Raw genomic sequence first — 25,848 nt, forward strand, 5'->3', positions numbered from 1 at the left:
AAGTTAGACATAGCATGTTTGCAGGAGACATACGTTACAGATGATGTGATGCACGAAATCGATAGACAATGGTCGGGAAGCATATTCTATAGTGCAGGAACTAACAGAAGCAATGGACTCATTATCCTCATTTCCAAACTTAAGCAGATTCAGGCAGAATTAATTCATGCAGCAGAGAGAATACTACTAATTAGAGTCAGGCATGACAACAAAATAACCATCATCGCTAATTGCTATGCGCCAAACTCGACCGTAGATAAATTAGAATTCATAAACCAACTGGGCAGCCTACTGCTAAAGCAAGACTACGACCATTTGTGGGTACTGGGTGATTTCAACACAACAATAAGCCATCTAGATAACATCGCGGGCAAACCACACTCAACACGAGAAAATGAAGCTCTCATGGAAATGTTATCTTCTCTAGACCTGGAAGACACATGGAGATCTATCCACCCAGACGTCAAAGAATATACTTGGTCAAGACCCACTCCTTTCACAGCAAGGAGAATTGATTATATTTTCTGTGACAATATCTCCCAAGCACTCGTGCAGAAAACAGACATTGAGTTATTTCCCCACTCAGACCACAAACTTGTAAAAGCAATATTCAGCGCAAACGAGTTTCGAAGAGGTCCAGGATACTGGAAGTTTAATAGCTCGTTGCTATCAGAGGAACGTTTTCTGGAAGAAACAAACGATTTTATAGATTCACATTTCTCAAAATATAAAGACGAAAATCCACAAAAAGCCTGGGAAATGTTTAAAGTTAAATACAAGTCCTACTGTATCAACTATTCAAAAATCGCCAAAAATAGGGCTTCAAATAAACATGCAAAAATCAAAATGCTGCACGACATTGAACAAAATCTGACACAAAGCATTCTTGATAAAAACATGATAATGAAAGCGCAACAACTAAAAAAAGAAATAGAACTACAGGAACTAACAGAAGCAAGAGGTGCTCAGATTCGTTCAAGAGTCAAGTGGATAGAGGACGGGGAAAAAAACACAAAATACTTTCTCCGCCTTGAAAGGGCCCAAGGAGCCGCGAACGTAATATCATCTCTGCGCATAAACCAAAACACGACAGACAATCCACAGACAATACTGAACCACATCGAGAAATTTTATACAGAGTTATACAAGAAAGACTTAACCGTAGATAAAGAAAGAAACATAAGAGGCCATTTCCTGAGCAACGAAGATTATCCAGTACTTACAGAAGAAGAAAAAGACCTCTGTGACAAAGAAATAACTCTGGACGAGCTAACAGTAGCTCTCACAAACTTAAACAAAGACTCTGCGCCTGGTAGTGACGGCCTCACACCAGCATTTTATAAAACGTTCTGGGACAAACTAAAAACGCCATTCCTTCTCTGTATTACAGAAGCCATCAAAGAAGGAGAATTACCTTTCTCAATGAAGAAAGGAATTGTTACATTAATCCATAAAGGCAAGGACCTGGACAAAAATAACCTCACAAATTATAGACCTATTACTCTCACAAATACAGACTATAAGATAGTCACGAAAGCGCTTGCCACGAGACTCCAAAATGTCATCAAAACAGTTGTAAATGAAGACCAAGTAGGTTTCATAAAGGGAAGAAATATAGCAGTTCACTTGAGATTCTTTGATGACCTAACTAAACACCTCAATACAACGAATCAAACAGGTGCTCTAGTTGCTCTAGATTTCTCTAAAGCCTTTGACACAATATCAAAAGATTGTATCATCGAAGCACTAGATATTTTCAACTTTGGCCCAATATTTAAGAATGTTGTTTCTACTGTAATGAAAAACACACAAAGTTGTGTTCACAATGGTGGATGGCTATCTGATTGGTTTCCAACAGAACGAGGAATCAGACAGGGATGCCCACTAAGTCCCCTTCTTTTCGTACTAGCAGTAGAAATACTGGCGATTAGAATTAGAAACAATAAAGAGATTCGAGGAATTGAATTGACGCCATTAGGAGGTATGTGCAACGAAAGTAACACCTCTAAAATAAAACAGTTTGCAGATGATACAACATTAACTCTAAAAAATGAACAGGACATTCGGATAGCTACAGACATTGTATCTCAGTTTGAAGAATACTCAGGTCTGAAATTAAATAAAAGTAAATCAGAGGGAATGTGGCTGGGGTCAAGAAAGCATGAAACAGGCGACATAAATAGCATTCCCATAAGACCTGACAGGCTGAAAATTCTGGGGATATATTTCTCAGCAGACAAAGAAATTTCGGAACTGGAAGAAAACTGGAAATCTAAAATCGAAAAAATAACTAAGGTGATTAAACGATGGGAACGAAGAAACCCATCACTATACGGTAAGGTTATCTTGGCAAAGACGTTTTTGTTGTCACAGTTCTCACACGTCCTGCAAGTATCGGCTTTACCAGTCAAAGTCCTCAGCACCATTAACACACTTATGTACAGGTTTTTGTGGAAAAAAAAGTTTAATAATAAAAAAGCTTTTGAAAAAATCAAAAGAGGAGTCCTCAGCCTTGACAAAGAAGATGGTGGCTTGAATATGATCAACATCGAACACCAGCAGCAAATGTTCCTGGTCAAATGGGCAGCTAGACTCCTCAGAGAGACAAAAGCGCATTGGAGCATTCTTGCAAGACAAAATATGTCACCTTTCAAGGACAGTTATTGCAGTTTTAGCTGTAATATCTTACCTAAAGACATCAAAAAGCTGGAAAATGTTAAGTCATTCTTCTGGAGAGAGGTAATAAAAGCAGTTGCCGTTCTCAACAAAGACAGACCGATAGAAAATATAAAAACGGAACCGCTATGGAACAACAAAAATGTAAAATACAAAGGTAATGTGTTACACTTTCCCAAATGGAGCAAAAAAGGCATTCTTATCGTGCAGGATCTTTGGCAGCATGGAAATGTAATGACATATGAAGAAGTAGAACGCAAACTGGGCACTGACCCGGGCCTTCTTTTCGAATACAATGCCATCATAAACGCAATACCAGAACAATGGAAACAGCATCTATCCAACGATGCCCACAAAGAGGATACCCCCAAAGACATTGCAACAACAGAGGGACACCTCACTACGTTATCTAACAAACAAATCCGAAAACACTTTGCCCTCAAACAAAACCATGAAATATGTGCAACACAATTTTGGAAGCGCAAACTAGACATCAATATCAAAGACTATTTCAACCTAGCTTATGAATGCACAAATGAATCCCATCTGAGAATACTCCACTTCAAATTTATCCATAACATTTACCCAACGAATATTCTGCTTGCAAAAATGGGGGTGTCAAACACAAACACCTGCAACTGGTGTCAAGACACTGATTACATTGAACACGCCTTTTACTCTTGCCCCAAACTATCTGACTTTTGGAAACATGTGAAACAGTTCATTCTCTCCCGTTACAATACACTGATCCCTATGAATGAAAAAGTAGCGTTGTTTGGTACAACGAAAATGGATATCCCAGATCATGAAAAGAGAAAAAAAATCAACACGACTCTGTTGATAGCAAAACTGTCTATTTCTAAATTCAAATATGGTAAGTGTAAGAATCTGTATCTTATCTTTGAAACCGAGCTCAAATTACGTAAGATGTGATCTATGTCTACCAAGATACCTGAGCACTTATACGGATCCATAAAAAAACTCAAGTGATCAATTTAAATGTGTACATTTAAAGACGTTCCGTAAAGCTAATGCCTCCACAGAGAGAGAAAGAGAGAGAGAGAATGAGATCGTGTCTACCTCGCCTCTTTTAGACATGGTGCACGAAACTACCCTGTATGTGATTTTATATGTTGCATGACCTTGACAATGTTTGAGCATGACAATGGTAAGAAGACAGATTACAGGGGGAAGAAAGAGAGAGAGAAAGAATAAAGAGATGAGAGAAGAAGAAAAAAAAAAGAAAGAGAAAAAAAGACAACAGAAAGGAGAAAAATGATGATGGAAGGAACGAAAAGAAAGAAAAAAAAGAAAAAGAAAAAAAAAAGAAAAAAAAAAGAGAGAGAAAAAAAAAAAAAAAAAAAAAAGTGGGAAAGAACCTTCCAAGGATGCTGAGACTATCCTGCTCATTTGCAGAAATTTTACGCATCCACTGATTTCTCCTAAAAAAAAAAAAAAAAAAAAAAAAAAAAAAAAAAAAAAAAAAAAAGAATCATTTTAAAAAAAATGAAATATAAAAAACAAAAATGGTTGGGGTTTTTTTTCTTTTATTATTCTCACCTCTTTTTCTGCAGGTGGTCGATTTCCAGCACCACTGTGCCGATGCATTGTGTTTTGTTATTGAACTGATACGGCCGTACCTTCACGTCAGAGTTCAGAACAATGCCTGCCCATTTTCTCTGGAAGGAAAGAAAAACAACGTAGACACTTTCTCTTGTTTTGCAATGTTTGATTTTCATTTCTAAATTGCAGTCGAAAACAAGAAGCAGGCATATGTTTATCTGTTATTAGAAAAAAAAAAATGCAAACAAAACCATGACTTTCTCTGAAATTCAAAGCTGAATTTAATCAGGGCAATAATAAGACTGTATATGGCTCAAACATTCAATTTCATTCAAAGTTCCCCCCCCCCCAAAAAAAAAAATATATATATATATATATATATACACACACACACATACACACACACACAAGACTCTATACATTGTGTTCAGTGTTTCACACTTTATAAAAGTTCAGCTTAAAATTCCATAATACTGCTCCCACGGACAGACCAGCATCAGTCTTTGTCTGTGTAAACTGTGGGAAAGAGACTGCCATTCTCAAATGGGCCTGTCAAGCCACAAATGGCGATGCGCCAGAAACATCACCCAGAACACGATTCCATAGTTTCCCCCAGACTATGGCTTCCCTCGTGGAAATATAGGCCATTTCAAAAACAGCAAGGTCCAACACACTATGCAAGTGCTGACAATTACATTGAGGCCATGTTTAACTTCTGCTCAGGATTCCGTAATTCTGATTTATAAGTCATGAATTAAAGCCTATCAAAGTATCAAACACAAGACGACTTCACACACAACATAAGTGATGAGTAATTAGCACAATAAAATCAACAGACAAATGTTTAAATCATGGCTACAGCCCGTGAGGTAAGGGTGGATATGTTCCCAATCTCCCAGGGCAATATATGTTCAGACCTGCTAGTGCCTAATGCCCCCCATGTGTTTACATACACATGCAAAACATAAAAAAAACCCACATCAACAATACTATTATTTATATCAGTGTTTGGTAGATTATTGAAACAGAAAACATACTCCACACATACAACCCCTGAAATCAGAATATGACTGGCCTTAAATGGCAGGGCAAAAACAGTTATACATGTATGTGAATGAGCGTGAGAGTTGTAGCTCATGACCACAAAAGCAGGGGCATGTACTCACGTGCACAGCATTGAAGGCAAGTTTGCCAGGGCCTGTGGTGGGGTGTGCCAGCACAGTGAAGACAAAATGACTGTGAGGCGTTGGCGTTACCTGGATGTGCCTGTTGCCAGAGAAACAAAATCATAATGGAAATTTCCAGCTTAAAAAAAAAAAAAAAGAATTAAAGAAAAAAAAGTCTCTCTCTCTAATTTCCAAGTCTGAAAAAATGTATGATATATCCAAACACATCACTGTAGAGGAGTTTCTTCAAGGATGGGTCAGTCATATGGCTAGTCATATTGTATGCTGTTCCTGTGTCATGTCTGTGGAGCCATGAGGCCAATGTTTTGTTGTTTTTTTAACCCCCCACCCCCAAAAAAAAAAGAAAAAAAAAAGAAAAACACATAACAAACAATAAAAACTAAAATTGAACAAATGGTCAGGAGTACTCCACTGAAGAAGTTTAGCAGTTCTGACAAGCATAGCATGGAAGATGTAGTAAAGCAGATCTGACAAGGTAATGACATGGAAGATGTAAGATGTGACATCATATTTGAACAACACTTCACTAACTCAGCACTGTTATGTTCAGTCTAATATCATCATCTTAGATGAACAGACTATAATAGTATAAATGAATAAATGGAAAAAAAAAAGCAGTTATCATACTGCCACACTCTCACTCTATACATATAATACAAAGAACTGAGCCAGCTGGATTTGCATTAAAACTGTAAATGTCATTAAACTTATAATTTATATAATAAAAATTTTTTTTTTTAATTAAAAAAAACACCTCATGAGTTAAAACTTTATCAAACTAAAACTACAAATATATTTAACTTGCACGATAAATATCACTGAAATTATACAATATCTATGTACTAACACTATAGTAGTATAAATATATCATTCAAACTAAAGAAACACAATGTACTGACACAAAATATTCACAGTAAAGAATTACGACAAATGTATATTTTACACTAGAAAAATATAATTCAAATTAAAGAACACCAATGTATCAACACTATAAATACAATTCATTCTCATGTATTAACTGACAATAAATATCTTTCAAAGTAAAGAATATCTTGGGATGATTTACACAATGAAAATTATACAGTTCAAACTAAAAAATACTTATGTATTAACACTATAAATATCAATAAACACTACAGAATACTTAGGTATTGACACCAAATATCATTCAAACTAAAGAATACCTATGTACTAACAGTATAAACATCACTGAAACTAAATCCTCGAATACTTCAACGTTCACGCGAAATACCACTCAAACTAAAGAATACCCATATAACATAGATATGTAAATTTGCACTATAATCATAAGTATTATTCAAACCAAGGAACACTTGTGTATTAACACTAAATACAATTCAAATAAAAACAAACCTTTTCTGCCACAATTAGAACGCATGATTATAAAAAGTGGAAACAAAGATCACAAACTCACTTGACATTGCCAAAGTCACCATCGTGAACCAACACACAGTTGGTTAGCGACAAGTCCTCAGAGGGACACTTTATGGAGCGGAATTCCTGACAACACCACACAACAATGCATACTAATTAGAAGAAGAATGGCAAAAATGAGAAAAACAAGAAAAAGAAAAAGAACAAGAACAAGGCGGAAGAAGAGGAGAAAAAGAGGAAGAAGAAAATGAAAAAAAGAAGATGATGAAGATGATGATGATGATGATGATGATGATTAAGAAGAAGACTGCTGACTGACAATCACACCTCCTCAAAAATGGAGATTGTCTAATTAGCAATAATAATCATATATACACTTGCATAAATGTATACGAATGATTCAAGTCTGACATGCTGTACACGAACAAACATGTACACACACACACGCAAACAAAACACAAAATACATATGCACATGCACTGCCAGCAGAGGTTCAAGAAGCACTTAATTTTGATATGAGAACTTCTTTTGACAGGAGGAGGCAAATCCATGACTCCACAGAAGGTTTGGAGTTCCGCAAGGTCACAGCCGATATAGCGCATGGCAAATGCTGCACGGCGATTCACTGAATTTATTTTAAAATTTCCTGCAGAAATTTGGGGACAAGAGGGGAAAGATGTTTGACTAACACAAGCATTGTTTTCACAATGAAAAGCAAATTCACTGCCCAGTCCTGCCCGTTTTACTTCAATCAGCTGCACACTATTCTGACAAAATTTGCAAACAAGCTGAGATTCTATATTTTGGTTCAGAATGGCCAGATCAATCAATCTATAACCCTGTGTCTGTGAGACTTCTGACAGATCAATAAAATCTTCCTCTACTGAATCTGTTTCATCATCTGTTTCAGTACTGTCGCTAGATTCATCACTACTTTCTTTCATTATATCATACAAATTTTGAAGCTCTACCTCACTTCGAGTGGGCGTGGCACTGGAGTTTTCATTGTTGGGGGAACATTGTTGCATTGAATCGATTGATATTGAAGCAGACGATTCTTCATCATCATTACAACTAAACATTTCGACATCATGTTTCGGTCTTTTTGTGTATCTATTTCCTTGAAAAGTCCTGCGTTTAGCTCTCTTCCCACACCTTTTAGATCAGTAGCATTGTTCTGCACCTTTTGAAGTCGAACGAGAAGATTCTGAGGACAGCCAGCAAGGAGAGAATTACAATAATCCAGTCTTGAGAGAACAAAAGCAGAAACAAGAGTTTTGGTGGCCTCTTCAGAAAGAAGATGACAAACAGAACCAATGCAGCAGAGCTCCAAGTAGCACACACGACATACAGAGGAAACATGATGGTGAAACGACAGTGTCTGATCAAGTGTGACCCCCAGGTTGCGCAGTCGTAGACGTCTGAATGAGGCAGTTATCCAATTTAACTGAAGTGAGAACAGAATCAGTGGACAGAAGTCTTTTGGGCGCAATGAAAATCATTTCCATTTTGTCTTTTTTCAGCTGAAGTTTGTTTTTTGTCATCCATGCTTTAATGTCTGAAATACATAGCTGTGTGTGATGGATAACAGCAGGAAGCTGAGAAACATGACAGGACTTGTAAAGTTGATTGTCATCGGAAAAGCAGTGGTGAGAAAAGATGTGATGGGCAACAATTCATCACATAAGATTTCACAATATTTGCAGGCATGCTCACACACACACACACACACCAGGGTTCATATTCAACTCTTTTTTGAGTGCCAGCTGGGCACTCTGGACAAAACATTTGAGTGCCCAATTGTGATTTTGGGTGCCTGCATAATAAAATGAAATGAAATCTTTGATTGAGTTATAATTTGCATTTGTGTTGATATTTGGAAAACCGCATTCAAAATGTCCATACGCCTGAACCCCATGGGCCTGTTGATAGCTTCTTTACTCCTGCCACATCTTGCTCAAGAGAGAGCAGATCTCTCCCTGCTGCTGTCTCTGACAACCTTTTTTCTTGCTTCTTGTCTTTCCACGGACAACTTGTGCACTTGAGATTGGGAGTGCCTCACGAGTGTGAACCTTTTCATCACTTTTGATCCATCAACAAGTTTATTTTTTGCTTTTCCAATCCCACCTCCCCTCTGTTCGGTCTCTTTCCGACACGGTACACACACGAGCACTTCTTTCTTCTTCTTCTTTCCGTTACACGACCAACATCGACTTGCCAATGACTCTGTCGTGGTTCATGCATGCTGGGTATTTTCCTGTCTCCATAACCCACCGAACACTGACATGGGATGCAGGATCTTTAACGTGCGTATTTGATCTTCTGCCGGCGCGCGTATAAACATGCAGGGGGTTCAGGCACTAGCAGGGCTGCACATATGTTGATCTGGGAGATCGGAAAAATCTCCACCCTTTAACCACCAGGCGCCGTTACCGAGATTCTTACCCCGGACCCTCAGATTGAAAGTCCAACGCTTAAACCACTTGGTTATTGCGCACTTGCATGCCATCTTCCTTGGTTTCAGCGGTGTGCCAAGGAAAGTCTTCTTCTTCTTCTTCTTTTGGATGGGTAGCCAAAATTGACTTGTCGATGAATCTGCTACACAAATTCTTTTCCGGAGGGTGGTTCCGAGTGGGCTGTTTTAGTTAGTTCTAGGTTTAACAGGATTAGGAGGATTTTGTGGGGAAGAGGTGTGGGGGGCAGGGGGCGGGAGGGGTAGGGGGTAGTTTGCTGTTGTTTGGAGCTGGTCAGAGGTTTGCCACCCTGGCCTGGAAGGCTGCCAGAGATGGCGCAGTGGCGGCTTCAGTGGGCAAGTTGTTCCATTCCGGGATGGTTCTTGGAAAGAATGTCATCTGCCGGTACTGTGTCCTGTTGGATGAGACGTTGTAGTGCAGGGGGTGGGACTTTCTAGTTATATGGCTGAGGTGGCTGACAGAGGGGAGATATTTGGAATCAATGTGTACGAGGCTGTTGTGCACCTTGTAGAACATGGTGAGTCTCGCTCGCCTCTGTCTGGCTTGCAGCGTTGGCCATTCCAGGTCAAAGAGCATGTCGTCCACAATGGAGGTTTGGTGGAAGTGGTGTGAGACCCAGCGAGCTGCTCTACGCTGCACCTTTTCGATAGTATTAGTGTTTTCAGTGGTGTGGGGATCCCACACACAGCTGGCATACTCAAGGGTAGGGAGGACGACGGCCCTGTAGGCTGCAGTTCTGATGGTCTTATTAGGCACCTTGATGTTGCGGCGCACAAGGCCTAGTGTCTGGTTTGCTTTGTTGGTGATGCTACTCCGCGAAGCAAGCTGCAGCAGACAACACTTTACATTTCGATCGACCGCGTTTGAGATTGCTTTCTTGGTGTGTCTTTTAATTACTTTTCTTTCGCCTCTATAAATTTTTTAGTGCCAACTGGGCACTCTCGACAGAAAGTTTGCATGGCCGAGCCAACTTTTCGTAGCATTTGCACCCCGGCACCCGCTAAATTCGAACCCTTAACACACACACACACACACACATATTATCATGATTCATAAGATTAGGAGTCTGCAACATTTGCATATTCACTATACATTATCAGAATGTGATGCAGGCATTGTTGCACTTCCAATCTCCTGGAAACAACAGCCAACAACAACACCAGCTTCTTTTCTTCTTTTTTTCTTCTTCTTTTTTTTTTAATCACTTTTTTTTCAAATAAATGTTTGGTCATAAACTTTGGCTATCCAAGTCAATTATAACCTTCCAAGCTGCTCATCAAAAATGCAGAAAATGGCAGAATGGAAGAATGAGTGTCACATTCAAATCTATTGATTTGCAGCCATGATGATCGTTGTCTTATTTGGAAAGCTTCAACAAAAGTATAATAATACTGCAAGATGGAATTGACAGCTAGTGAAAATTATTGAAATAAATTCAGTAGATCCTGTAGTAATTTCTGTTTATGTCTCTGCGTGTGTTGGTTGTGGGGGTGGATGGGAGGAAGAGGTATGTGAGCGTGTGTGTGTGGGTGTGGTGGAGTGTGTGGGTGTGACTGTGAGTGTGTGTGTGGGTGGGTGTCTGGTAGAATGAGGAAGTACATGTATTCCTCTTTCAATTAACTGTTGATGCATATTATGTGAATTAAGAAAAACAAAAACAAAGAAACTGTAGTGCTTCTTAGTAAAATGAGATCAAATAGTAGCAAAATCCCTCCATGTATCTCCACCTTAGCTGAATTCATGGCACATTCAATCATCCTATTACTGTTTTAGCCAATATCACTGTTTTTCTTGTTGTTATTGTTCATTATTTACCACTTAAGACACAGCCACAAAATACGGAACTCCTATGGCAAATGCCCTTAAAGAAATTATTTCATAAATCCACATAATGCCCAACCTGTGTGTCGGGCATGGCGTCAAAATGCCTCCAGCTCCGTCAAAGTGAAATTAGACCACAGACAGAACACCTCTGATCGTTTTGGGGGGGCGGGTAAGCTGGCCACTGATTTCAGGCTAGCACGCACACATCTGAAGCACTGTGCAGACACAAGTACCGCACACTCTGTGCACGCACAAGTATCCGTATCAGACACACTGTGTTGCCGATAGTGTGAAAAGATATCTCCTCCTCCCCCCTCCTCACATTGTCTGTCAGTGTGGGTGGCAGGGCTATCTCTGTCCCTCTCTCTCTCTCTCCCTTTCTCTCCCCTTTCCAGTCACCGGCCACAGCTTACTGATGTCTATTGATTTTCTTCCTCAGCATCAACACTCTGTGTGTGTGTGTGTGTGTGTGTGTGTGTGCGTCGATATCTGGGTCCCACCATCCTGAGCTTGTGCGCAAAATTTTCCAACAGCTCTGTCGCAGTAAAGTGTGCAGTTCACTGCCCTTCATTACAGACACCATGCTGATTGATAATTATTGTATTCATCACACAGACAGCACTGATGCATTGCTGTATTCAAGGGTCCTCCCCGCCTCCACACTCCCCTATGTTTTCTGGTTTATATTAAGTGAACTTTCTGGTAATGCAGCTCCCAGCATCCATAAGCTTTTCCATGAACTCAATCAGAAAAGACCATTTGGTTGCCATTATTATATGCTGCTAAAAAAAAAATAAAATAAAAAAAAAAAAAAAAATCAGTGCTTTTGTGTTGACTAAAACCTGTTTCATTGAAAGTTGTTATCTTAGTTGAAGCAGAGCTTTATCTCCAGAATTTTGAAACTTACAAAAAAAATTGTTAATACAAAGATCAACTACAACACATCAAATATACTTGTTTACTACATTCTGCATGGTTATGAATTTCCTTCTGTTCTGACATTATGCACAGGTATGAACACTCCACTGCCAAATGATTTGCTCCCAAGAGTCAGTTTCTGTGAATATTGATTTGCCGCATCATAAATAGGGATGCAGACGCTGTAGAATGACATATTCTACATAATAGAATACTTTATCTAATGCTATCTTTCAAACAAAAAAGTAAACTCAACAAGAAATAAAACAATAAAGTTCAACAGCCTGTGCACCAGGAAACCCTGCAACCCTCACATCTCTTTGCAGAAAGTGTGTCAGTGAGGCTGTTTATAGATTTGCAACTTTTATTTTCCACCCAGTCCTTCTCTTTCTGTCCCTCTCTCTGTCTCTTTCTTCCTCTGGCCTTTCACTTTCAGATATGGCATTTAAAACTTTGCTAGCTTCTACCAGCATCATTGTCTTTCATTCCCAAGCACTGCTGTTGCAGTTCTTACTTTCACACTATATTGAAATGAGCCAACTCAACAAAATAGTATTTAAAAAAATTTTTAAAAAAATTTAAAAAAATTTAAATATAAAAAAATTCCAAAATATAAAATTCACACATACACACACACACACACACACATATGTGTGTGTGTGTGTGTGTCTGTGTGCGTGCGTGTGTGCAAGCGTGTGTGTGAAGCCAATCATTCCTGGTTTTCAAACTTTTTAATCTATACTCAATACTGGGACACAACCATAATATCAGGAGCATCATTTTTCAGGACATTCATACATGCACCAGTCAAGAGATTCATGCCAATAATTTGGCATCTACATAGATTTCTACCTAACTGGGGGGGGCGGGGGGGGGGAGGGGGGTGCGTGTGTGTGTGTTTGTATTCATCATATCACGTGTGTTTGTATGTCTTGTGAGTGAACATGTTTCTTTGCTTGGGTTGTTGTTGTTTTTTGTGTGTGCACATGTGTATGTGCATAGGTATGTGCATGCCAACATGCATGCATACATACATGTGTACATACATGCACGTGTGTGTACACATGCATGCATGTGTGTGATACTCACCATGGTCTGATCCATACAAATACGAAGATCACAAGGCAGAAATTAGAATGAAAATCCTTGAATCACTAGGTTTTGTTTCAATACCGATATCAAAACCAGTCACTGGCTTTTGGTTCTCAAGTTTCATTCATGGAAACTGAAATGTCTTTTTGATGACTGTGTGTGTTCCGCTGCATATCACAAGTACACACACACACATACACAGTGTACACACACAAACTTGTGACAAAGTGTACACACACACACACACACACACACACACACACACACACACACAGTGACACACACACACAAAAAATAATAATAAAACAATGTTATAATGTGGTAAACATGGACAGTATGAGTGTGTGTAACTCTGTGTGTGTGCACGTACATGCATGTGTGTATTATGTATATGCATATAACTGTTTCTGTGTGTGTGTGTGTGTGTGTGTGTGTGTGTGTGTGTGTGTGTGTGTGTGTGTGTGTGTGTGTGTGAAGTCAAGTCAAAATGATCTTTACTGAGGGTAAAACTAAAAGAATAAACTTATACAGCTTTTTTACATCCTGCCCTCAGAAAAAAAAGAGAAGAAAAGAAGGGGGTGGGGGGAAGAAATGGGAGAAGCGGGGTCGGGAAAGGATAATATAGAAATAAACAATTGTGTGTGTGTGTGAGCCATGAGAGTGTGGCAGTGTCTGTCTTTGTTGTTTCAAATGAGGTTCATCCTTTGAAGTAAAGGTTCATCAATTTTTTTGTGAAACACTGAAGAGTGTGGACATCAGATTAGAACACCAAACATCCACAGCTTTGTATTTACTTGATACTGATAGTTTGTCACACTCTTTTACAGCACATTTTAAATATGTAGCAGCCAAAGCTAAAAAGTCAGTGTCACACACACACACACACACAAACACGAGTACACACATGTACTCACACACACACTGTGTATTCACACAAACACAATACAGACTCACTTATACTTCTTCTTTTAAGTACTTTAAGTAGTGGCCAAAGCTAAAAAATTAGTGTCACACACACACACACACACACACACACACACACACACCATGAAAATACTTGCTCACATTCACCATTAAATCACAGTTCTCAATCTCAATCCATGAGTGTGTGTGCATATGTGTGTGTGTGTGTGTGTGTGTGTGTGTGTGTGTGTACGCATGAGTGTGTGTGTGTGTGTGTGTGTGTGTGTGTGTGTGTGTGTGTGTGCGTGTGTGTGTGTGTGCGTGTGTGTGTGTGTGTGTGTGTGTGTGTGTGTGTGTGTGTGTGTGTGTGTGTGTGTGTGTGTGTGTGTGTTCATCAGACTCAAGGCGGCTGAGTGTGAGGCAGTCTTAGTTTTAACACTTGTGTTTACTGGAAGAAATGATAGAAATAAATAGGCATTGCACACAGTGACCTATCTACAGATCCACAAAAAATAAAGCAGAATCAATTACATACAGGACATATTTTAAAGGCCAAAATTCTGGAATTCTTTTCTCAAATTCACAGCAAAGTGTTCACGATGACTGACGGTGCTTGGATGCATGGTCAATGAACATGATGGGTGGGTTGTTAGAAAATTGGTCCTTCTATCCAATGGATCCATACTTCTATTTCAGCAGGAGCTGGTTGATAAGGTAGTCATTTTTTTTGCTGATCTCCCAGGTCAACTATTATGCAGACCAGCTAGAGCTTGCAATTAGATGTATGTAATGATTTATGTTACTGTAAATTATATGCATACATATTAAAGATCCTGTAATATGTGTCTAGAGTTCCGTGGGTTAAGAAGATGCTGAAAATACATGTGTAGCAAGCAGCAACCATGACAAGAATCATCAGAAAACTGATGCTGATCATGCTCATAATTATGACTCAATAAACAAACAAAAAAATAAATAAATAATATAATAAAATATGCCATTGCAGGTTGTGCAATCATCATGGTCTGTTTTGTTGTTTTGTTCTGTTTTCATCAAAGGCTTTTGAATATTTAGGGTAAGTTTGTTTGCTACGAACCGACAGAAAGTTTGATCTTTATGTTAAACCAATTATAAAAAAGATTAAATAAATAATGTATAGCAACAACAACAATAATAATGTTGAATTATAAATAATAATAATAATAATAATAATGAGAATGCCTTTAAAAAGCCGTATAATAAGTGTTCTGGAATATCAGACAACATACAAGGTGAGACTGATTAGGCTTATGGGATCTCGACATTATATTGGGATTTTCTTTTTTATCAGCTGGTGCCAGACTAGCAGTAGCAGCCGACACATCATTCATCAATCACTTTGGCCCAAGCACATACTGATCAGTTTTTTCTTTCAAAATATCTTAAAAAAACAGAAGCAGCTAGAGTTTACTGGGTCTTATTTTGTATTATAATGACCACAAGTACAATGTATGATAAATACAACAACAACAACAAAAATCGAATGCCAAAATAATCAATAATCCGGCATACGCCTCCATCTCACCCGTTCCGCCATCTTGATGTGGTGATCACAGGGGACATAACTTCCGAATAATTCAGATCGGAGTTTCCACTCTTGAGCGCCTTTGTTGTTGAAGTCTCTCATATTCTCACTTATTTTTACAACTTTACTTTGTGCTGCTGCAACTATGCTCTAGTAGAGTGTATTAGAAAATGGGCATTATCTCAATGATCTGTTGGTACAGTTTGTTTTATAAGAATCTCAGTCATCAAGGGAAATAAGCATCATTTGCAATGTTGGGCTTGCTTGCGTGGTCGCTTCCACGCTGTCAACAGTGAGCAGTCGCACTGAGTTATGTAGCTATTTATAGCTCAGTGGAATAGTCCCCACTCATTATGTACTATGGAAAAGGGGTTTTCTTTGGCTAAATTCCGTAGAAAAATCCACTTTGGTAGGAAAAACAAATACACTTGCGGACAGAAAACAGGAGCCGAGATTTCAGTTCAGACAATTTCTTATAATCATGAACTGGCTATATAAAGATCACATGAGTTCACTGCCCGGAGAGCTACCGTCAAAATAATCACACCATAGCGAATGGGCCGGAGAGCCTAACGGAATATAATGAATGGTTGAGCTTGGAACCTCCAGGCTCTGTGGTTCTCATTTTCCAAAGTGTTTTATTGTTTTCACACGGGACAAAACCGTATAAGGCGGAAAGTCCTATCTCAGTGAAACACTGACACACGCGCGCGCGCGCAAACACACACACACAACACACCCGCGCGCGCGCGCGCCGGCGCTAGAGCACGAATTCACCACGCCCATCCCATCAATTCGCATACAGCATAAATATTCCCTCATCAGTTATACAAATTCACTGCCAACACAAGCCTGGCATATAAAAAAATTAATGTTTACTACTTCACAAACTGTAGAATTAAGAAGAAGAAGAAGAACCGGACGAAGACAAAAACATTTCAACCTGAATACTATTTTTCAAGAAAATGTACTGTTATAAATAATGCCCGCGGCGAATAAATTTTACATTCTTGTTCACTGGCTACAGAGTTGTCCCATTCATAAAGTCGATTCGTTATCCGGCGATTACTGACACTGGCAGAGTACAGTGTGCACAAAACAAAACAAAACAAAACAAAAAACAAACAAACAAAACAAAACAAAACAAACAAAAAAACAAAAACGCCAAAAAAAACTTACATGTGAATACATGCACTTCGTTTTCTGTGCATTTGAAGACAAGAGATTCAGTTACTGTTCAGTTCTTATACTTCATCAGATAGTTTAATTACTGGCATCTGAGTTGCCTGATTGTATGAATGTTGCCTGATCTGCAACGTGTCATCTGCAAACATTTCGCATTTACTGACACTTCATGAAATACGGTAAGTCAGTCGTCAGCATAAGTAGAGAACAAAATTGGCCCTAAGATCATCATCGGATCCCTATGGTACTCCATGTTTGAGAGATGCAGAATTTAAGGTTTGATTATTTACTGTTGCTCAGTGCATGTTTCCTGTCGGAAAGAAAATCTTGTATAAGGTCAGCGTATTCCGATGGTAATTCATAAGCTTCTTATTAATTTTATGTAGTAGCTATATACAGTGGGTGACTGCCGTGATTACATCAAATGCAGTTTCAAAAAAGCAAAGATGACCTGTGAATCTATTTTCATTAAAATTTTATGCTATATAGAAGACTGACAGTAACTTCACGAGGGCTGTATTTTCACAGAATCCGGATTGATCTTTGAAGATTAGTTTGTTATCTTCAGTTTCTTTTTTTTCTTTTTCTTTTTTTTTTCTTTTTCTTTTTTCGATAGGTCTAGACAGAGCTTATAGACAATACAGAAATTTACATTGTCTGCAGTCAGAAGGATTCGAAGAATCACCTTATTTCAGTTATATAATGAAATGACACGAGCTTGCTTGAATTTTGGAGGAAACATTTCAGTCTTCTCGATACACAAACAACGTAAAAGACATGTCAATGAATCAATAATAACAGGAGAAGGAAGCTTTAATACACGTCCATCTAACCCGTTCAAATCACTTGTACCAGACTGTTTTAGTTGTGGTTTACTTACATCTAAGACCGACATTGGGTGAAGACAAAATGGAACATGATTTTTTTTTTTTTTTTTTTTTTTTAAATCACATCACAGAAGTCATTTTCACCACATCTGTCATTTGATATTAATTCATCAGCGATGTTTGCAAAGTGATTATTTAACTGATCTGCAAATACATCATTGATACTGATCTCAGTGTAGGCTTTCTGACACATGTTCATGTAGCCGTGAACGTGGGAGTTGTAGCCCATGAACGCAGAAGAAGAAGACACATGTTTATAATTTAGAGAGAGTGTGTGTGTGTGCGCGCGCGCGTGCGTGCGGGTATGTGTGTGTGTGTGCGGGCGCGCGAGTACAAAAACAACAACAACAAACAAACAAGAAAAAACAAACAACAAAACACACACACACACACACACACACACACAGATTTTGTGTAATGCATGGGAGACAATCACCCCCATTTGGGTACTGAGGTGGCAGGTGTAGAGGTTCATTCCCCTAAACTAGTTTGTTTCTCAGAAGAGACAGGATCATGTGGGCGTGGTTTATCAACTCCCTCCTCCTATTACCAGCACCACGACATCAACCACCACCACCACCACCACCACTACTACTACTACTACTACTACTACTACTACTACTACTACTACTGCTGCTGCTGCTGCTGCTGCTGCTGCTGCTCAGTGCCGCGTGTAACTTCGACTGCTGCTATTGTACGGCTACTTATACTGCTGATCCTCTTCCCGCTGCTGTTACTGTACAATTGGTGCTGCTGCTCCTGCTACCACTGCTATCACCACAATGAAACTGTATTATATAACAACTATTAATTTTGTATATTTGGTGTGTGTGTGTGTGTGTGTGTGTGTGTGCGTGTGCGTGTGTGTGCGTGCGTGCGTGCGTGTGTGCGTGTGTGTATGTGTCACGGTGTGTGTGTGTGTGCGCGCACGCATGTGCGTCAGTGCGTGCATGTGTGTGCGTGCGTACGTGCGTGAGTGTTTTGTTTTGTTTTGTGGATGACTGAGTGTGAGTGTGTGTGTGTGTGTGGTTGTGTGTGTGTGTGTGTGTGTGTGTGTGTGTGCCGGGTGTGTGTGTGTGTGTGTGTGTGTGTGTGTGTGTGTGTGTGTGTGTGTGTGTGTGTGTGTGTTTAATAACTTATTCAGTTCGGCGATCCGTTTAAGTGCCATCTTATAAACACTGTCTGTGATATTTTGCTGCTTTCACTTTCCATGACATCCCTGTCACTGATAATTTTGTTGTTCTGTTTTTCCTGTTTTTTTGGTTTAGTCCCTCTCTAAAAGGATAAAGGAAAAAGGAGAAAAAAAAGTAAAGAAAACAACAACAACAACAACAAAAACCAAAAAACCTTTCATTTCTTATTCTTTTCGTGCATCGTCCGGATGTATACGAGCCGGTGAGCGTGTGTGTTTGTTTTTGTGTACCTCTTTCTGTCTCACTTTGTCTGTCTGTGTGTCTCTCTGTCTTTATCACCCACACCCCAACACCCCACACTTTCTCTCTCTCTTTGTCTCGACATCCCTGCCTGCGTTATCTGTTTATCTGTATTAAAACAACAACAAAAACTCTCTGTGTCTGTCTGCTTTGCGTGCCTGTCTGCGTGCCTGTCCGGCTGTCTTTTTGTCTGTCTGACAGTCTCTGTCTCTGTCTGTGTGTCTGTGTGTGTGTTTGTGTGTCTGTCTGTCTGTCTGTCTCTGTCTCTGTCTCTCTCTGTCCCTGTGTGTGTGTGTGTGTGTGTGTGTGTGTGTGTGTGTGTGTGTGTGTGTGTGCCGCTCTGCCGCCCCCATCCTCCCTCTCCATCTTTCGCTTTCTCTCTCTCTGTAGGCCACACACACACACACTCTCTCTCTCTCTCTTTCTCTCCCTCATACACACATACACACACACACACACACGCGCGCGCGCGCGCGTGCACACACACACACACACACACACACACACACACTAATGATATGTCACTCGCACGTACCTTCAGTTTCACATGAAACAATAGCAAGACAACCACACAGCTACCCATTCCTGTTTGATAGTAAACTCGGAGTGAATAATGAAATATCAGTAACAGATAACAATGCTAAAAAAAAAAAAAAAAAAAAAAATTAATATGCACTCTCACAATACAAATCGCCACAACAATCATAATAATTACCAAAGTAAAAGAAACAAACGAATCCAATGAAACAAAGAAGAAGCTCTCTTAAACAAGTTCACATGAATTATGATAATTTCTTGCAGCTCGATCATCATCCATAAACATTATTCTTTTCAGGTTGTACTCAATCATGGAAACATAATTATAATTCATATTATCCATGACATAAATCCTTACACACACACACACACACACACACACACACACACACACACACACACACACACACACACACACACACACACACACATCGTCTAATATCACTGATAGTGAAAAGACACTAAACTAAAGAACGAACGAACGAACGAACGAACGAACACACACATACATTCCTAACAAAAAAAATTTAAAAAATAAAATAAAAATAAAAAGAATAGAAGCATATCATTGTAGTGTACACTTTACGACCATTGCACGTGTGCACTACTAAGTGAATACTGATCTAAGTATGATAAAAATGACGGCTCCAGCTTGCAACCACTTGCTTTGTTCATTGTCTGAAGGGGACAAGTGATGTCGGTTGCAGGGAACCGGCGTTGCAGAAACCACCAGAGGTTCAGTTTCAGTTCAAGAAGGTGTCAGAGTAAGCGAGGGGACAGAATCATGTACGCTGTATCACGTCTGTCGTTTGAGAGAGAGAGAGAGAGAAAAAAAAAAAAGAAGAAAAGAAAGAAAAGAAGATAAGAAGTAGATGCCTGACTTTCGCATAAACCCAGCGCGTTGAATCAAGCTTGAGAGTTATGCAGGACTATGCATGCAGACCAATCTGTCTCTGTCTCCTCTTCTCTGTCTGTCTGTCGCTGTGGTGTTTTTTGTGTGTGTTTTTTTTTGTTTGTTTGTTTTGTTTTGTTTTCTGTTGTTGTTGTTTTTTGTTGTTGTTGTTTTTGTTTGTTGTTGTTTTTTTGTTTTGTTTGTTTGTTTGTTTGTTTGTGTGTGTGTGTGTGTGTGTGTGTGTGTGTGTGTGTGTGTGTGTGTGTGTGTGTGTGAAGTGCAGGGGGCTGGAGGTGTGGGTTAAAAGGGAGGCAGTGGCGTTGTGTGTGTGTGTGTGTGTGTGTGTGTGTGTGTGTAGGGGGGGGGGGGGGGCAGAATGGCTGTTTGTACTCATGCGTTCGTGCGTTCATGTGTGTGTGTGTGTGTGTGTGTGTGTGTGTGTGTGTGTGTGTGTGTGTGTGTGTGTGTCTGTGTCTGTGTGTGTGTGAGTGTCTGTGTCCGAGTCTGCGTCTGTCTTTTTGTCTGTGTGTATCTGTACATGTGCATTCACGTGCGCGACCGCCGCGTGTGCGTATGCTTACCTGAGTGTTCTGCGTGGTACGCCCGTGCGCCGGTCGGTCAGTACTTGAGAATATACGCGTGCGTATCCGAAGTAAGCACATCACATTCAATGTGCGTCACCATTGCTTTTGTTGATAGTGTTGCTGCTATTATTAGTTACAGGACAGAAGAAGAGAGAGAAAAAAAACAAAAAAACAATGATATCGGCACAACAGTGTCAGAATATACCTACTTCTGTTGGAAGCATTATGAAGAGCCAGCCAAGCAGCATCCCCAGTCGTGCTTTTTTTTTTTCTTTTTTTTCTTTTTTTTAAGTCTTTTCCATTGCCGTTGGCTGTCCTCCTATCGCTACAGTGTGTGCACTCTCTTCTCTTAATGTGAATACCATTTCTGTCCCGAGTTTTGTTTTGTTTTCACAAGATGCTGCACCCGGCAACGGTCCAAAATAATCATTAGGCAGTATACACCCCGCCTTCCATTCAAACCACCCCCTCCCCCATCATCCCTGTCTGTGTGTCTCTCTCTCTCTGTCTCTGTCTCTCTGTCTCTGTCTCTCTCTCTCTTTCTCCCTCGCTCGCTCGCTCCTTTTTTCTTTTTTTTCTTTTTTTTTTTTTGTAATGAAAACAAAAGTCCGTTTTTTAATACCGTCCCCTTCCCTCGAGAAAAAGAAGTAAAAAAAAAAGGACTGTTTGTGTGTTCGGACGATTTGAACAAAATACACGAGAACTGTGAAGAAATAATACAGCTTTCTTAGAAAAACACGTTTTTTGCTTTTAAGTTGTTGTTGTTGTTTGTTGGGTTTGTTTTGTTTGTTTTTTTGTTGTTGTTTTTTTTTGGGGGGGGGGGGGGGGGGGGCGTGCGGGGGTAAGGTTTTGCTGTAAATTATCGTATGTGCAGGTGTCTTTGCCTGAGGACTGGGTGTGCATTTCGTACCTCACGCTTGATATTGTAGTCCGTATACAAGTAAACGCATACCCTTCACTTCCTTCAATACATATCGGGTGTCCCCCAAAAGTGAACCGCTGTTTGACAAGTATTTTCTCAGTGACAGAGAAACCGAATTCATTGAAAATTTTTACACAGTAACCTTAGGGTATCATCAACAAGTCTGCCAAATATCAGCATGTCAAAAAATCCAATATCAGAGTTGTGCAATGTGACCTTCATCATGTTCATGTTGGCATCTGTCGATCAGTGTCAGTCAAAAAATAGCCTGTCTGGGTGTCAAGTCTATTGGCTTTTTTATATTTTTTTATTGTCTTCTGTATCCAAAATCAGTTCTGTTCAAAGTTTCAGTTTGGAAGGATTAACCATGCCTTTGAGTGAAAGTGATAAGGTTACCATTGAAAACTGTTTCAAGGAGAAAGGCTGGGGTGGAAGAAGGATCTTAAAGGAATTTCCAGGCAAGGGGTAGAGTCATGTCACTGTAAATAGACTTATCGCTAAAATACGCACTACAGGGTCAGTAGCACGTGAAATTGGCAGTGGGAGACCCAAGACTGCATGTTCGGAGGAGAACAAGGACCGTGTTGAGGAACTGATTCAATCCCAGGAGGAGAACCCAGGGACCCACAAATCTCTTAGAGAAGTTGCAAGCGATTTACAAGTGAGCAAGTTTTTTGTGCAAGGAATGGCGAAAGAACTGGAGCTGAAGCCCTTCAAGAGGATACAGGTGTCAAGGAGGGACCAAAATGTTAGAGGGAAAAGAAAAACTCGCTGCCGTAACTTGAATGACCGCTACTCGGCCACTGATGTGAAAAGGATCATTTTCACAGGGAAGAAAGACTTTACGTTAGAGATAGCTAAAAATCGTCAAAACGATCGCGTTTATGGGAAACGGAAACGAGAAATTCACCCATCTCGCCTCTATCATGAGACTTCTAGATTTTCAAAAAAAGATAATGGTTTCAGCTGGAGTATCCTGGAAAGGAAAAACAAACATTCATTTTATCGACACTGATAGAGCCAAGGTTAATAGTGAAAGCTACAGTCAGTTATTGGATGACAATCTTCTCAGTCCCGGATTGTGGGCGTCTTTATTCTAGAAACAGTTACGTGTTTCAGCAACATGGGGCTCCTTCACACACAATGGATTATGCCATATGGGACTCCCTGAAGGAGAAAGTTTATCGGGAAGAGAGAGACAAACTGACCGAGCAAGCGTTACAGGACAGGATAATTATGTCAAAGGAGGAGATATCGGTGGAAGAAATACGTACAAGCATTTCTGCCTGGAAGAAACAGCTTCGTTTAGTCGTGGAGGAAGATGGAGGCCACATTGAGCATAAACTGAAATAGTGAGTTTTCCTCTGATATTTGATTTTTTGACATTCTGTTTTGAATTTGACAATACTCGCATAATCTGCGTCCGAACTTTTAGATATTTTGGAGATTTGTTGAAGATACCCTAAGGTTACTGTGTGAAAATTTTCAACGAATTCGGTTTCTCTATCACTGAGAATATACTTGTCAAAAAGCGGTTCATTTTTTTTGCGGGGGGACACCTGATATACTGATATATCTCTAGGGAATGAAAGGTATCAGGTCAGTATATTTTCTTTTTTCCACATACACGAGATATAACAATCAAGCAGATGTGTCATTTCAAATTCACTAAGTACTACACGTTCTGAATATGTTTTATCATTAAAAAAAAATAAATTATGTAGTGTGTGTGTGTGTGTGTGTGTGTGTGTGTGTGTGTGTGTGTGTGTGTGTGTGTGTGTGTGTGTGTGTGTGTACATGTGTGCCTCTGTGTAAGTGTGTATGTATGTGCACGCACATGCACGTTTAGATTATCTGTCTCCGTCTCTGCGTGTCTGTGTGTGGCAAGCCGGCGGTACAGCAGCACACAAAGCAAACAAGTGGCAAAGTGAGAGCTCATCATCTGTATCCCACGGTAGACCGCTGTGTTGTTCCACAACCGGGCGACGGTATTTACTCTTTACTCTCATTGCACTTCCTCTGGCGTGGGTGCTCCTTGACTGGAATTCCGGAACAGACAGCCTTTTGGCAATGACACTACACACGAGCCCCACTCGGCTAATTCCCTCCCACCCCCCACCCCCTTGGCCTTGCTAAGCTGACCTTCATGCAGACGGGCGCAATAGCCGAGTGGTTAAAGCGTTGGACTTTCAATCTGAGGGTCCCGGGTTCCAATCTCGGTAACGGCGCCTGGTGGGTAAAGTGTTGAGATTTTTCCGATCTCCCGGGTCAACATATGTGCAGACCGCTAGTGTCTGAACCTCGTTAGTGTGTATACGCAAGCAGAAGATCAAATACGCACGTTAAATATCCTGCAATCCATGTCAGCGTTCGGTGGGTTATGGAAAAAGGAACATACCCAGCACGCACATCCCCAAAAACGGAGTATGGCTGCCTACATGGCGGGGTAAAAATGGTCTCACACGTAAAGGCCCACTCGTGTACATACGAGTGAACGTGGGAATTGCAGCCCACGAACGAAGAAGAAGATGACCTTCATGCATGCAGTCAGTATATATCCGACCACATCTTCGCCGAAAAGTAAGCATTCTCTCGTTATTGAGGAAGCGGAGGACAGGAGGACGGAAGGAAGGTGGGGGCGTGGGGGCGGGGGGTGGGGGGTGGGGGGGGGAGTGAGGGGGGGAGGCAGGGTTTAAGGGAAAAGGATACCCTCATACCCTCCTCTCATTAGCAAAAGTCGGGTCGTTGACCTTCTTTAGTAGCACCGTACCACAACCACTGTCAGACATAGCCATCCCAGAATTATAAGCTTGCCTGTCGAATCGCTGGACTTCTCTCCCTCCCCTTCCCAATCACCCTCTCACAAAGTGTGGTTACTCTGGTCTGGTCTGGTCTGTCTTACTTGTGAGCAGTCAGCGGCGCCGATTTAATTTAACTCACTCAGTACGGCCAGTCCTCTCTTCTCCTCTACACAGACCCCTCGGATGTCCAGTGGGTGTCTGAATGACCCAACCTTTAGCTTCCGCCGTCAGAATTGTGGTATTCTTTGTCAACATTCACCTCTTCAGTATAAGAGCGTTCCGCTTGCAATATTTTGATGATGGTAATTGGGCTGAAACGCTGTTAACGTCGTCTCTTTCGCCGTTCGTATGGAGAGAGTTAATTAATGCACTCATTTTGAATTGTGTCGCTTCTCAGCCCTCCCCAGTATATCTACTAAGAGTGATGCTGGTGCTTTTTTGTTGTTGTTGTTTGTTTTTTGTTTTGTTTTTTGCTGTTGTTTTTGTTTGTTTGTTGTTTAGGAGGAAGGTGGCAGAATGGTTAAGACGCTCAGCTGCCAATACAGAGAGTCCGTGAGGGTGTGGGTTCGAATCCCGCTCTCGCCCTTTCTCCTAAGTTTGACTGGAAAATCAAACTGAGCGTCTAGTCTTTCGGATGAGACGATAAACCGAGGTCCCGTGTGCAGCACGCACTTGGCGCACTGAAAAAGAACCCATGGCAACGAGAGTGTTGTCCTCTGGCGAAATTACGTAAAATGAAATCCACTTTCATAGGTACACAAATATGTAAGCATGCACTCAAGGCCTGACTAAGCGCGTTGGGTTATGCTGCTGGTCAGGCATCTGCTCAACAGATGTGGTGTAGCGTGTATGGATTATTCCGAACGCAGTGACGCCTCCTTGAGAAAGTGAAACTGAAACTGAAACTGTTATGCTTTTTTCTGTTTATTAGAGACAGAGAACGAGAAAGAGAGGGGGGTGGGAGGGAGAAGGGGAGAAAGTTATAAACGGAGAGAGAGGGGTGTGGTGGTG

General features: G+C 40.4%; 1 protein-coding gene across 2 annotated transcripts in view; it reads right to left on the bottom strand.

The window, feature by feature from the left end:
• Positions 1–15,770, bottom strand: part of LOC143292613 (vesicle-fusing ATPase-like) — a 36,802-nt gene extending 21,032 nt beyond the window's left edge. The window contains exons 1-4 of one of the 2 annotated variants that reach the window (XM_076603070.1): positions 15,597–15,770; positions 6,862–6,947; positions 5,406–5,505; positions 4,237–4,355 (exon numbers count right to left, since the gene is read on the bottom strand). In XM_076603070.1, coding sequence (XP_076459185.1) covers positions 4,237–4,355; positions 5,406–5,505; positions 6,862–6,947; positions 15,597–15,698 — 407 coding nt within the window. In that variant the 5' untranslated portion in view covers positions 15,699–15,770. Of the gene's footprint in view, positions 1–4,236; positions 4,356–5,405; positions 5,506–6,861; positions 6,948–11,195; positions 11,388–15,596 lie in introns of those variants that run through there. The other variant, XM_076603071.1, reaches the window with a different exon arrangement.
• Positions 15,771–25,848: the final 10,078 nt, after the last annotated feature.

Source organism: Babylonia areolata, chromosome 18, assembly GCF_041734735.1.
Source record: "Babylonia areolata isolate BAREFJ2019XMU chromosome 18, ASM4173473v1, whole genome shotgun sequence".
In the NCBI taxonomy this organism is placed as follows: Eukaryota; Metazoa; Mollusca; class Gastropoda; order Neogastropoda; family Buccinidae; genus Babylonia; species Babylonia areolata.